General features: G+C 62.2%; 1 protein-coding gene across 3 annotated transcripts; it reads right to left on the reverse strand.

Annotated features, from left to right (window-relative positions):
* Nucleotides 1-4125: 4125 nt before the first annotated feature.
* Nucleotides 4126-12818, reverse strand: LOC129046671 (uncharacterized). Of its 3 annotated transcripts, none has more exons than XM_054514616.1 (4): nt 12574-12818; nt 9240-9364; nt 6377-6528; nt 4126-5273 (listed from the first exon to the last, which is right to left on the reverse strand). In XM_054514616.1, the coding sequence occupies exons 1-3, from the start codon at nt 12786-12788 to the stop codon at nt 6410-6412; spliced, it is 459 nt and encodes a 152-aa protein (XP_054370591.1). In that variant the 5' UTR covers nt 12789-12818; the 3' UTR covers nt 4126-5273; nt 6377-6409. The 3 variants fall into 3 exon arrangements, with proteins under 3 accessions (XP_054370591.1, XP_054370590.1, XP_054370589.1); XM_054514615.1 differs by having other exon boundaries at nt 6377-6531; XM_054514614.1 differs by lacking the exons at nt 9240-9364; nt 12574-12818 and having other exon boundaries at nt 4126-4809; nt 5148-5273; nt 6377-6870.
* Nucleotides 12819-13179: the final 361 nt, after the last annotated feature.

Raw genomic sequence — 13179 nt, forward strand, 5'->3', positions numbered from 1 at the left:
GGGCTCGGGCCCAGCCCCCGCCGCGGGCTCGGGTGCCGGAGGCCCCGGGGCCGTTGCCGGGCGGGAGGGGAGGTGCGGGGGCAGGAGGCGGGGGGGGGAGCCGCGGTTTTGTCCCCTGGGGCCCTGGGCGGGTCCCGGCCGGCGGGGCCGGCGAGCCCGGGCCCGACGGAGCGGGACGGGAAGGGGGGCCGGCGGTTGCCGCTCCCTGGCCGCCACTCCCGCCCGCGGCGCCGGGACACGGAAGGTGACACCGGGACGGGGCTCTGCGGGCTCAGGAGAGCCAGGCCCCTCCCGCCCCATAGCGATGCCAGTCCCGATGGCGACGGGGGAGAGGCGGCACCGCCCGGGCCCCCGGCAGAGCCGGCAGCGCTCGGTCCCCGCAGCCCAGGCCGCGGTCACGGCCCCGCCGCAGCGCCCCGGGCTCCGAGCGGTCCCCGGCGGGAGCAGCCGTCGGGCGGGGCTCGCACAGCGCCGAGCGAGGCTCCCGAGCGATGGCCCCGGGACCGGGGGGGACAGGGGGGCGGGGCCGGCACAGGTGCGAGGGGCGGGGCCACGGAGCGCGGGCACGGGGCGATGCGACGGTGCCACCGCGGCCGGGGGTGGGGGGCAGAGCGCCGCTGGGGTGTGCCGGGCGGTGCCGCCTCTCCCCCGTCGGGCGGATGGAAGCGGCAGCGGGCCCGGGACCGGTTTGGGGCCCGGGATGGCCGCGGGCACGGGGCGCTGCCGGGTGCGGGATCGCGGCCGTTCCCCGGTGCGGAGCCGCCGTGTGGGGCCGGGACCCCGCAGGGCGCCCTCTGGCGGACACGGAGCGCGGTGCGAGCGCGGCGCCCCCGCCTGGCGGGGGACAGCGGTGCGGGGGGCGAGGCCTGAAAACAGGGGGCGGGGACAGGGGCGGGACCGGGCGGCACAAGGGACGGGGCCTGAGAGAACGGGGGCGGGGCCAGGCGGCACAAAGGGCGGGACCAGGGGCGGGGCCGGCTCAGGTGTGCACGGCGGGCGCGGCTCAGGTGTGCGGGGCCCCAGAGCGGCTGCGCGGGGCGGGGCCGAGGTGTTTTAGACCCCGGAAATCGCCTCGGCCGCCATTTGCTCACTCAGAGCACGGTGCGGACGGGAGCTCCCTGTGCGGGCTCCGCAGGTAAGGCGCGGAGGCTTCGGCCTCCCTTCTGTCCCTCTCTCTATCCCTCCTTCCTTCCCCGCGTATTCCCTTTCTTTCTCCCCCTTCCCTCTCGCCCTGAGACGCTCCTTTCCTCTCCTCCCAAACCCGACTCCCCCCACTCGTTCCTGTCGTGTCCCTTCCCCGCTACTCCCTTCTATTCCCCTCTTTCCACCGTCCCTCTTGTCCCCCCTCGGCCTTTCCCTTCCTCTCCCGCTTCCCTCGTCACTCCGACCCCTCTCCCTCCCCGTCCTCACCACCCCCATCTCTCCTGTCTCCCCGTCCTCCCCTCTCCTCCTTTCCTCGCAGCCGCGGGGCTCGGGGTGCCGGGCAATAATAAAGCCCTGAGGGCCGGAGCCCGGCGCCCCCGGCCTCGCTGGGGTCCCCACACGGGGCCGGAGCCGCTCTGCGGGTCCCCCCATTGCAGTCGAACACACCGCCCGACACCGCCGGGGCTCCGGCTTTCCCAACATCACACTGGGGGGGTCCTGGGGCGGGGGGCCCGAGTTACAGGGGCCCCCTCATTAGGAGGGGGTCCCAGGGGGGAGGGGGGTTAGGAGGGGCCCCCTCATTAGGAGGGGGTCCCAGGGGGGAGGGGGGGTTAGGAGGGGCCCCCTCATTAGGAGGGGGTCCCAGGGGGGAGGGGGGGATAGGAGGGGCCCCCTCCGGAGGAGGGGGTCCCTGGGGGGGGTCGGGGAGGGCCCCCTCCGGAGGAGGGGGTCCAGGGGAGGGGGCGGGGCCTGGGGGGGGTAATTCCCCCTCCAAGCCCCGCCCCCTTCCCCGGGACCCCCTCCTCCGGACGGGGTCCCACCCCGGCCCCCTCCAGGGACCCCCTCCTCCGGACCGGGGCCCGGGAGGGGGGGAGGGCGGGTGGGGTGGGGTGGGAAGCACAGGGGGGCACGTCACTCTGTGGCGTCAACACACAGAAAAAAAAAATTGCCAGACACACGACCGTCCCCTGCCGTCCAGTCCCCGCCCGCCCCACCCTCCCCCCGGGCCCCGGTCCGGAGGAGGGGGTCCCTGGAGGGGGCCGGGGTGGGACCCCGTCCGGAGGAGGGGGTCCCGGGAAGGGGGCGGGGCTTGGAGGGGGAATTACCCCCCCCAGGCCCCGCCCCCTCCCCTGGACCCCCTCCTCCGGAGGGGGCCCTCCCCGACCCCCCCCAGGGACCCCCTCCTCCGGAGGGGGCCCCTCCTAACCCCCCTCCCCCCAGGGACCCCCTCCTAATGAGGGGGCCCCTCCTAAACCCCCCTCCCCCCTGGGACCCCCTCCTAATGAGGGGGCCCCCCCTAAACCCCCCTCCCCCCTGGGACCCCCTCCTAATGAGGGGGCCCCTGTAACTCGGGCCCCCCGCCCCAGGACCCCCCCCAGTGTGATGTTGGGAAAGCCGGAGCCCCGGCGGTGTCGGGCGGTGTGTTCGACTGCAATGGGGGGACCCGCAGAGCGGCTCCGGCCCCGTGTGGGGACCCCAGCGAGGCCGGGGGCGCCGGGCTCCGGCCCTCAGGGCTTTATTATTGCCCGGCACCCCGAGCCCCGCGGCTGCGAGGAAAAGAGGAGAGCGGGGAATGGAGAACGAGAACAGGGGAACGGAGGAGAAGGTGGAGAGAGATGGGATGTGCAGGACAGCAGAGGACGGGGCTGGGGGGAAGGAAGGGTGGAGGAAGGAGCAGGATTGAGGGCGGGTGGGGAGCGACTGGTGGGGGGGAAGGGGGAGCTGGGAGCGGGGTCAGGGGGGAGTCCGGCTGGGGAGGGAACGCCGAGGATGGAAAAGTAGAGTAGGGTAGGTAGGGTAGAGAGTAAGAGAAGGGTGGCCGCGGGGGGGGAGGGAGGGGAGGGCTAGGGGGGAGAGGGAGGGGGGGGGTTTGGGGGGGGGAGGGTGTAGGGGGTGGGGGAGGGGAGGAAGGGAGGGTAGAAAGGAGAAGTACACAGAAACACAACGCAACAGAAACGCAGGAGAAAAGAAACGGAAAGAAAAAGAGATATAGGGCCCCGGCCGGCAGCAACCTCCCTCACCCAACGCCCAGGAGCAAATGGCTCCGCCGTGCCCTCCCCGCGCCTTAAATCCCCCAAGGCCCCGCCCCGCGCAGCCGCACTGGGGTCCCTCGCACCTGTGCCGGCCCCGCCCCCGGGGCCCCGCCTCCCCCCCCCGCCCATAAATCCCGGCCGATCGGCGTCTGTCCCGTTTTCTGCGGGGAATGCTCATCTCGGCAGGCAGCAGGAGCGTCGCTTGGAGCGCTGTGTGGAGATCCGGATCGGGGACTGCTACTGGGGCTGCGTAGGATCCAAGGCAGTCGGGTGGGACCGGGATCGGGATCTAGGTCTGGGGATTCGCATCCTGGTCCTGGCGGTATTTCTTGTGGAAGCTAGACCAAGCCACTTTTTCCTCGGCGGGTAGGGTATGGGTGCTGGGGCCGGAGGATCGACAGGGGACTGGGATTAGGACCACCACCGCTGCGGTGGGGAAAAGCCGCTCCGGAACAGGCGCTGCCGCTCCGGCTGCGGCCAGCGCGGGGCTGGGTCCCGCCGGGGCTCCAGGCACGCTCCGGCTGTGGCGGCAGGGAGCCAGTGCTGTGCCGCTGCCGTGCTCGCCAGGAGGACGACGCTTCCCCGGAGCAGCCTCTGGATCGCGGCTGGCAGCGGGAAGGACACCGAGACCGCCCGTACCGGCCCCGGGACCCCATGGGCATCGCCGCTCGCTCAGCGCCGCCGCCCGCCCCGCGGGGCGCCCCCTGGCGGACACGGCGCCGCCCCGCAGCCCCCGGCCCGGTAACGCCACGAGCGCCGCGCTCCCCTACGAGCCACAGCGCCCGCAGCCCCTGCTCCGTGCCCGCAGCCCCTGCTGGGGGCTGCAGCTTCCCAGCCAGGAGCAGCCGCTCTGGGACGGCCGCTGGGGCCGAGGCGTTGCTGCTCCCGCTCCCGTTGTGCCTGGGGTGGGACTGGAGCCCCAGGGAAACGCTAGGAAAAACCCCATGGGTTTAAAAACCAGTGGAAACGATTTGTTCTTTATTTCCAGAGCCGTGAGAATCATCAAGTCAAATGCTGAGAAGGGCCCAGCCCAGCTGTGCATCAAACCCAGAATTTTGGCCTTCTCAGCACCCTGCTCCAAACACCTGGGCCAATCCCAGGGCTGTTCCAAAGGCCCTGTGTGGGATGGGAATGACTGCTGCCACTAAGAGAACTCCTCTACAAATGCAGCTCCTTCCCTTCTGCTACTGCTGCTTTACACAGCAGCCCCTGCAATGGCTGTGGGGCAGAACTGGCTGGCACTCAACATGGCAGCACCAAACTCTTCCCCATAGCCCTGATTGTTCTGCCCTTGCCAGGATTTCCCCAGCAGCTGTGAATGTGCTCCCACAATGTCCCTTTGTTTCCCCAGGAAGAAGCGAACAAGACAAGCCCTGAGGGTGACCTTGCTCCGTGGCCAAAGCTCTTCTGGAGAGTGCTGGGGGGCGTTGCCTGCAGGTGAGTGCTGCCAGCTCCAAACGATGCTGGCTGCTGGGGCCAGGGCTGTTTTTCTGGCCCAGGGGCCTCGGTGTCTCCTGCTGGCTGCCAGCCATGCTCCTTGGTGTTCCCTGGCTGTGTCCCAGCTGGCTGGGAGCGCAGGGCAGGAGGAGGCCAGGAGCTGCTGAAAGGCAGCAGCCCCTCGTGTCTTTGGCATCTGCAGGGGAGGAGCTGTGCCTGCACCGTGGCTCCTGGGCCAGGGGCTGCTCTGAGCAGGCCCCTGGAAATGCTTCAGCCCGGACAGAGACCACCAGCAGCCCAGCAGGACCCCAAGGAGCAGCTGGCATTGCTGGGAATGGAGGCACGGGCCCTTTGCAGAGGGGCTCAAGCAGCAACTCCTGGCTCAGAGCTCCCACACAGCTGCCAGCTGTGGCCCAGCCACCCCAAATCCCTTCCCTCCTCCCCAGCCTGAGGCCATCGGCCATCAGCAGCATCAAAGCCAAGGCCATCTTCCCCCACAGATGTTCAATCCCAGGCAGCAGCCCTCAGAGGTACCTGAAAATCAGTGGGATGGAGTTTGGAGTTTTCCAGGGATCCAGCTGGAAGTGCAGAAGCGATGGAAAGCTTTCCCAGGTAGGTGCCACTGGAGGGGTGCTGAAGACAAAGCTGTGCATCCCTTTCCTGAGAGAAAAGAATTTGTAGAGGCCCCTGCTGAGGCTCTGAAAGGAGCTGAGCTTCTGCAGGGAGAGATGTCCCCCCCTGGGCACCGGGGCTGCCTCAGCTCAGGCTGGGAGCACATCTGGCCACTGCCTTCCCCTGCTCTAAACCATCCACTGGATGTTCTCCATCCTGGAGCTCAGGGGGGTGAAATGGGCTCCATTCCAGGCAGCTCTGGCCAGTGAGCCCAGGGACACCATTGGGCTGAGGGTTCTCAACAGCCACTTCTATGGAATAGAACCCTGGCCTTGTCCCTGTGCTGCTGAGCTTCCTTGGAAGCTCTGCTGGCTCCTGACACAGCTGCTGTCCAAGGCAGCAGCTCTGCATGGGAATGCCCACACTCCATGGGGCACTGGGAGGTTACTGCAGCGGGAATGGAGCAGGGAATTTGGGGCTATGGGTGTAACTCATCAGAACTGGCACAGCTGACAGGGAACCCCAAATCTGGGCACCACACAGAGAACAATCTTTGTCCTGCCCTGTCAGCTCAAACCCCTGGGCTGGGAGGTTTTGGGAATTAAATGGATGGAATGATACAAACCACAGCAAGTGGCATCACCCAGAGGGACAATCCAGGTCCCAGACAATTGCTCCACAATCCACTATGGGGGAAAACACCCTGTGCCTGCCAGGAGCTCTGACTCTGCTTTTCTACCAGCTCCTGAGCAGTGTCAGGGCCACCATGAGGGCTTTAAAATCCAAACAAACCCCATATCCCACACAGTGAATAATCCAAATAAAGAAATGCACTCTTGTAATCAAAGCTCCAAACTGTGTCAGGAGCTCTGCCAACAAGTTAATGGGATTCCCAGGAGTCTCATTAATGCTCTTGGTTTCATTTTTATGTATTTTTAATCCCTCAGTGGGCAGCCTGTACAACTTATCCTGGGATTGAGAGGCTGAGCAGGGCTGGCTTTGGGTTGACCTCCACCTCTGGCCCCAGCCTGTGCAAACACACCTTGTGCCAGGCTGGGTGAACTCATCACCTCAGCGTTTCCCTCCTAAATATCCCCTCCTTATCTCTCTGGAGATTCACTGACATTTTGCCCAAACCATGCACTCCTCACCTCCATGTGGCCTCCAAGTGTCCATTCTGTTCCTCACAGGTGCCCTGGTGCCACCGTGTTGGTCCCTTGGCCTTTCTCCAGCCCGAGGCTGCTCCTCTGCTCGCTCTCTGCAGTCTCATCCCACAGGGATCCTCTTCTCCCTTCCCTGCTGGCTGCTGCCAAGGAAGGAGGACACAGGGAGTCTCCAGTGCTGCCCCCTCAGCCCTGGAGAGTCCTGGCTGTGGGCCCGAGGGGCCTCGGATTTCCCAGGGAAATTGTCTGCTGGTCTCCCTTCAATGACCTCAGCAATTCCCTCCAAAATGCCACCTCACTGCCCCTGACATCCCCTCACATTCCATTGCCCTACACAAACAGTTCTTGGATCCCCTCTAGATCACACCAGGTTTTCAGCCACATGAATGGCATCACCTGTGCCCACTGCTCGTTATTCACCCAACCAAAAGCAAGAGCAAATGTTGGTTGGGCTTTAATAACAACTTGAAATAACTTTACAGCAAAATAACTCACCTTTTTCTTCTGTGGGTTTTTTTTCCCTTCAGCTGCTGGGCTTCCCTGTGAGGATGTGTACTGAGCTCTGGGTGGAGGGGACTGTCAGGCTGAATGGCTGTGGGTTTGTGCTCTTCTCCCTGGGCATCAGCCACTGCCCCAATCCCTTTGCCCAGGCTGTTCCCTGTGCCTGTGCTCAGGCTGGGGCAGCACAGGCAGACGCAGCTCTCAGCACTCCCTGCTCCAAACACAGCTCTGGCCTCCACTGCAATCTGGCTCTGCTGGGAGGTTTGCTCCTAGAGAAATCCAAGAATTGCTCATGGCAATGTGGAGAATCAATCTCCACAAAGGGAGGTAAGGAATAAAATCCTGCTCTGGGAGCCCTTGGGATCTGCAGGGCTGCTGAGGGAAGGGGACATTCCCTGCCTGCAGGGCACACAGCCCCACCTGCAGCAGCCAGCCCAGCCTGCCAGCTGGGCTCTGCCAGCCCCTCTCTGAGCCCCCTCCCTGTGCTGCTCCCTCTCGGTGCCTTTGGCAATCCCAGCCTGAGCCTGAGCAGCCCAAAGCTCTGGCTGGCAGCCCAGGGACAAAGGGACGCTCCCAGGGATGGGGCACATTCCCAGCAAACACTCCCAGCAGGGCACAGAGGCACCCCTGGAGCTCCTGGCTGGGGCTGGCAGGAGGGCACAGCCCCCAGCTGGGCTGGCAGTGGCAGTGACAGCAGCAAAGTGCCACGCTCTGGTGGCACAGCACAGACACCCAGGCCAGCACTGCCCATGGGAGGGGCACAATGAATTCTGCTCCCTGTGCTGCCCCATGCCAGCAGGAAAGCTCCAGGGGCATGGAAACTCCTGCCCCTTCCCCCCAGCCCAGATGAGCTCTCCTCAGTTCCCAACACCCAGTTCTCACCTCCAGCCTGCTCCCGGGGCTGCTGCCACGTTCCTGACAAGGTGCCAAAGGCCCCTGGGCACAGGGCTCCCTCTGTGTCTCAGGGCTTGGGCACGGCAGGGACCAGGCTGCTCCAGCAAGGACAGCCTGGAACCAGAGCAGATGTCCCAGGGCTGGCAACGGGCTGGGGACAGCAGCTCTGAAACCCAGAGTGCTGAAAACAGCCCCCAAAGTGTTCTATGGTCACACCTTTAACATGGCTCCAAAGGGCAGCAGCTCTGGTGCCAGAGCAGCACCTGCACCATTCCCTGTGCCAGCCCTGGCTCACTGAAAAACCAAACAAATCAACCACACCCAGGCCTCGTTTGCACAATTCCTGATCCAAACCCTCACCTTTCCTGCCCAGCACTGAGGCAAATCTGACACAGCATTGAGAAGTGACCTTTGCTGAGAGCAGCCATCATCCCAGTCCTCCAGCCTTGGCAAGATTGTGCAGTGAATGGACCTCAGTTCTAATCCTAAACCTCAATTTCTGTCAGTTTTTGTTAGAAAGATACTGGACAGTAAATCATGCAGCAGAATTTGCAAATTGCACAAGGAATAACAAGGCCCAGAGCAAAGCCAACCACCCCCATCACTGCTGCACCCCAATTCTGGGAGAAATGCTGATCTCATTTCTAAACACTGCCCTTCCCTCCCACTCAGTCCTTCCCTGCACATCCCTGCAGAGCATTGACTCCATCTTTTGCTGCCAACAGCACCTCTCCAGCCCAGAGCCCACTGCTCACAGACACAAACTGAGCAAGCCTAAGGCAATGTTCCCAGCAGCAGATGCAATTCCTGAACTCCCTTTTCCCTGGATTCTGAGCCCTTGCAGGAAGCTCAGCTCAGCCCAGAGTCTGTTCTGCTTTCCCAGAGGGAAATACAGCCTGCTGGGCCCCAGCTCTGGCACCACATTGCCCTTGTTCCTGTGCCCTGGAAAGGCACAGGCAAAGCCAGTCCCTCAGAGCCCATCCCTGGGCCCCAGGAGAGCTGGAGCTGCTCCCAGATGCCAGGGCCCTGCAGGGCTGTGCTGACACCAGCACAGGCTGACCCCTGTGCCCAGCACCACCCCTCACTCTGCTCCCATGGCTCCCAAATGCTGCCAGCCCTGCCCCTGCCCCTGTGCCAGGGCCGTGCCTGCCCCCAGCCCCAGCAGAGGCTGTCACCCAGCCCTGCAGCGGCTGCCAGCCCTGGCAGAGCTGGGCATGCACTGAGAGCTCCCGAAGGAAGGCCCAGAGCAGCCCTGGGCTGCACAGACAGTGCCCAAGCTGCCCTAGGGCACAGCCAGCACCACAGCTCCAGCATCCCCAGGGAACTCTGGCACTGCCTCTGCACCTCTGCCCTTCTCCAGCAGGCACAGCTGGGGCTGGGCTGGCAGCAATGGCATTGCCATGGCAGCTCATGCCAGCAGAGAGGAAAAGGGGAGCCCTGTGTCCCTCTGACTCACCCCACAGCGTGGGCAGGACCAGAGCCCTCCAGCGCAGAGCCCTGCTGCTGAAGCCTCTTGCCTTTGGCTGCTCCAACACCAAAGCTGTGGGCAAAGATGGGAGGAGTTGGATGATTTTTCCTGCCCTGAAAGAGAGGAGAAAAAGAAAATTAAGTCCACTGTGGAAGTCCAAGGGTCCCAGCTCTCATAGCTCTGCTCTGCTGGCTCACTATGGGGTTTTACCCATGAGAGGTGACACCAATTCAAACACAAACGTGTCCTTTGCCAGCACTTTTATTCCTGACTATTTCAGACAATAAAAGGATGCTCATTTTTCATCTTGCATTCTCTGCCTCATTTGAACAGAACCATTTTTATCCCAGAGCCCACGTGGCAGCCATTCCATCCTTTCCCACTGGACTTTGCACAAAGGAAGGGACACCCGGGATGCTGCACCACAAGAAATCCCAAAGAGAATCCCCTCCAAAACCTCCCAGGGAAAGGCTTTTTGCTTTTGGGACACAAGAAAGGCCTTGGGCCATTTGCACCCACATGGAAAGCCCACACTGAGCACTTGGTTTTAAAGATGTTGCACTTGAAGTTACAGACATGGAATTGCTTTGGGATTTGGCATTTCCTGCACCCACACAAACACATTCAAGGAATTAAGCGCAGAGTCCTGAAGTTTGGTTATTCCAATGCTGTTTTGGTAGTGCCACTTGACACACCAAAATCCACAGCAACACTTCAAAAAATGCAAAGCAACTTTCACCCCCACAGCCCCCTTCCTTTCCATTTTGCAGTTTTGGGCTCCTCTTAAGAACAGGTTAAAGCAAAGAAGAGAAAAGGCCAGGACCTGCTCCCAGCCAGTGCCCCAGCCACCTGTTTGCCAGAGATTCTCCTCTCAGCTGATGGCTTTTCTAAGAAAGCTCCAGCTCAGCCTTATCACAATCCCCTGGCAGCCCTCACCATCAGCCCCAAAGGCCAGGGCACATCTGTGTGCTGCCTCAGGAAGCTCAGTGGCTCTCTGGGGGACAAAACCTGGTTTGGGCCCAGAGCTGACTCTGCTCCCTGCTGGCTGAACTGTGCAGCTGTGGGATGCAGCTGGGTGCTGCAGGGCAGAGTGTGTCACCCTCTGTGCCAGCCAGGCTCCAAAGGCAGCCCTTGGTGCCCCAGCAGCGCTGCTGGAAGCGCTGGCAGCGCTTGGCACAGATGGGATGGAGCCTTCCCACAGCTCTGTGCCCTGGCAGCGAGGCTGGCACAGCAGAGAGGCTGATGGCAGCAGAACAAACGCTGGGTTTCCATGGGCACTGATGGGCCTGAGAGCCCCAGGCCAGAGCTGCTCCCTGCCCAGCCCAGGAGCTCCCAGTGCTGCTGCAGGGCACGGGCTCTGAGGGAACCGTGCAGCTGGGCCAGGAACGCAGCAGCGACAATTCCCAGGCACAAAGAGATCCCCACCTGCTCCAGCAACTGAACCTCTGGGGCTCAGCCCCGCGGGCTGTCCCTGCTCCAGGCAGGAGGAGCCACACAGCCCCCGAGGCTGGGCTCACACCCTGCCCTGCCAGCAGGAAACAAGGGCTTCATGAAGCTTTGGGGACACCTTCTGTCCCCAGAGGGCTCTGACACAACATCCAGCAGTGTGGATCTTTAATAAAGACAGCTCGGACCTATCCTTGCCACAGACTCGCCTTTGTTATTGCCTCACAGTCTCTGCTTTAAAATATTTTGCTATTACAAGTGTTTAAACAAGACTGACCGTGAGCCCTGCACCCTTGCCGTGCTCCAAGCCCTAAGGCAGAGCTGGATATCCTCACACTCATCCAGCCTGAGGGAGCTGCTGCAGCATTTAAAACATTTACAAACCACCCCTGCCCTGAGGGTGTGCAGCCCTGCAGGTGCCTGGGTGCCAGCCCAGCATGAGAGATGGGACATCAGGAGAGCGAGCAGACAACGCCCACTGCAGCCTCTGCACTCTCGGCACTGCAGCTGCACGATCCTCACTGCTCAGCGACTCTCAGCTCTGGTTCCAGGACTCCCGCCAGGAAACTGAGGGCCCTTTCCAGATGCAAATCCCCACAGAGCCACTGCTCTCCTCTCCACCCACCCTCCTGCTCCAGCTTTTACCCCTTTGGTAGCCACCACCCCGCCCAGGACACAGAGGAGGCTCTCGGGTGCCAACTGAGACCCAAATCGATCCAGGTGCCTCAGGAAATAAATACAAACAAACTCGTCCCTTCTAGGCTAACAAAATGTCTCGGTGCCCAGTTCCTGCTTCCTAAGGCAAAACCCACGGATCAGGGGAAAATGGCAAGTCCCAAACCCAACCAAACCCGGTTTGGCATCGGTTTCCATCAGGACTGTTCAGGTTTCCCAGTGCCCCTCAGCTGCAGCCACAGGAGCAGCTTCTCTCTGGGACCCAGGGGGGTGGGCACAGGGACACCCATCCCGCTGCTTCCCGGCAAACAGAGCTCAGCCCAGCCCAGAATGAAACATAACAAATGCAGGTATTGCCCTTGCCATTCATGTCTGAGCTCTGGCACGGTGTTATTGACCACAAAACTCCCGAGAGGGGACAGTCTGTAACTACTGCTCTGGACCAAGGATAATCTGTCAGTTCGTGTATGCACTGCACAGCTTTCATAAACAGCACTGTAACAGACACTAGTTTAGACTGCAGCATCATAGAGACTGTGAAATGTTCAAATGCTGTTACATGTAAGGAACTCAGAAAATGGTGTCAGATAATGGGGTGATTTCCCACAGCTGGGGACAATCTTATCTGAAACACAAGATAACAGAAACACAAACCAGAGCACTAAAAAAAAAAAGGAAAATTTTACTGACCCTCGTTATCAAATAACGAGGGAGTGAAAATAAAACAGGATGGCACCACAAGAAGAAATAAAGTATATTGGTTTAATCCACAAGATGGCACGAAGGTTCAAACCAAGCAAAAGAACATCTAAACTGAAAGGACTCTTTGAATATGTATAAACTCTAATGAATATGCACACACCACTGCAATGGAACAGAATCTAGAGAACACGGTTTAAGGGAACCGGGTGCTCCTGGCAAACAGCCAAGCACCCCAGCGCTGCCTTTTATCCCTTAACAAACGTGTAAAAATTCGAGACAGTGAACTCTGTTTCTCACCCAATAAAACGCTGTTCCCGCAGCTGGGACGAGCCCCAGCTTTATTCCACGGCACACGATCCCAGAGAGCCGCAAGGCCCGGGACAGAGCCGTGCCACCCGCAGCGGGTCCCACGCAGCAGCGCCCAAAGCAGCCCCGGCCCCCTGTGGGTGCCCCCGGCCCCGGTGCCCCCGGCCCAGCTCCCTCCCCTCCGGCCGCTCACCTGAGGGCACCGCCCGCTGCCTCCCGGCGCTGCTGCCGAGCCGAGGGCATTGTCCCCGCTCCTGGCCCAAAGGCCGCGTTCTGCGCTGCAGGGCGCGCTCCGGGGGACGCGGGGGCGGGCAGGGACAGGGTGACCCGGGCTGAGGCGGCTGTCCCGGCGCTCTGTCCCCTCCCGGGGCTCAGGCCGGGGAGCGGGGCCCTGCCAGCGGCCGCCATTGCAGCGCGGAGCAGAGTTAGGCAGGGCCGAAGAGCCGAGTGTGGCCGAGTGGAGCCGGCAACAGCCGAGCGTGGCCGACAACAGCCGAGCCTACCCGAACGGCCGACTCTGGCCGCGATTTGCCGAATCGATCCGAGCTTAGCTGAGGTGAACTGAACGGAACGCGACGGAACCGCGTTCAGCCCAACCGAACTAGATAAGCCCGACCGAACTAGATAAGCCCAACCGAACTAGATAAGCCCGACCGAACTAGATAAGCCGAACCAACGCGAGATCAGCCGAACCCACCTGAACATTACGGCGTCGCTCACTCACCCATCTCTCAGTGTGGGCAGGCACCCTCAGCTCCAAGGAGCTGTGCAGAGCGAGCGTTCCGTCCCTTGGGAAGCA

The sequence above is a fragment of the Molothrus ater genome, chromosome 4, assembly GCF_012460135.2.
Source record: "Molothrus ater isolate BHLD 08-10-18 breed brown headed cowbird chromosome 4, BPBGC_Mater_1.1, whole genome shotgun sequence".
Classification (NCBI taxonomy): Eukaryota; Metazoa; Chordata; class Aves; order Passeriformes; family Icteridae; genus Molothrus; species Molothrus ater.

Coding starts and splice junctions, on each gene's coding strand:
- LOC129046671 (XM_054514614.1), bottom strand. CDS start 6,495: ATGAGACTGCAGAGAGCGAGCAGAGGAGCAGCCTCGGGCTGGAGAAAG. Junction 5,274..6,376: donor CACTTGGAGGCCACATGGAG/GTGAGGAGTGCA, acceptor CTTTTCTCTCAG/GAAAGGGATGCACAGCTTTG. Junction 4,810..5,147: donor TCCATCCCACTGATTTTCAG/GTACCTCTGAGG, acceptor CCTCCCCTGCAG/ATGCCAAAGACACGAGGGGC.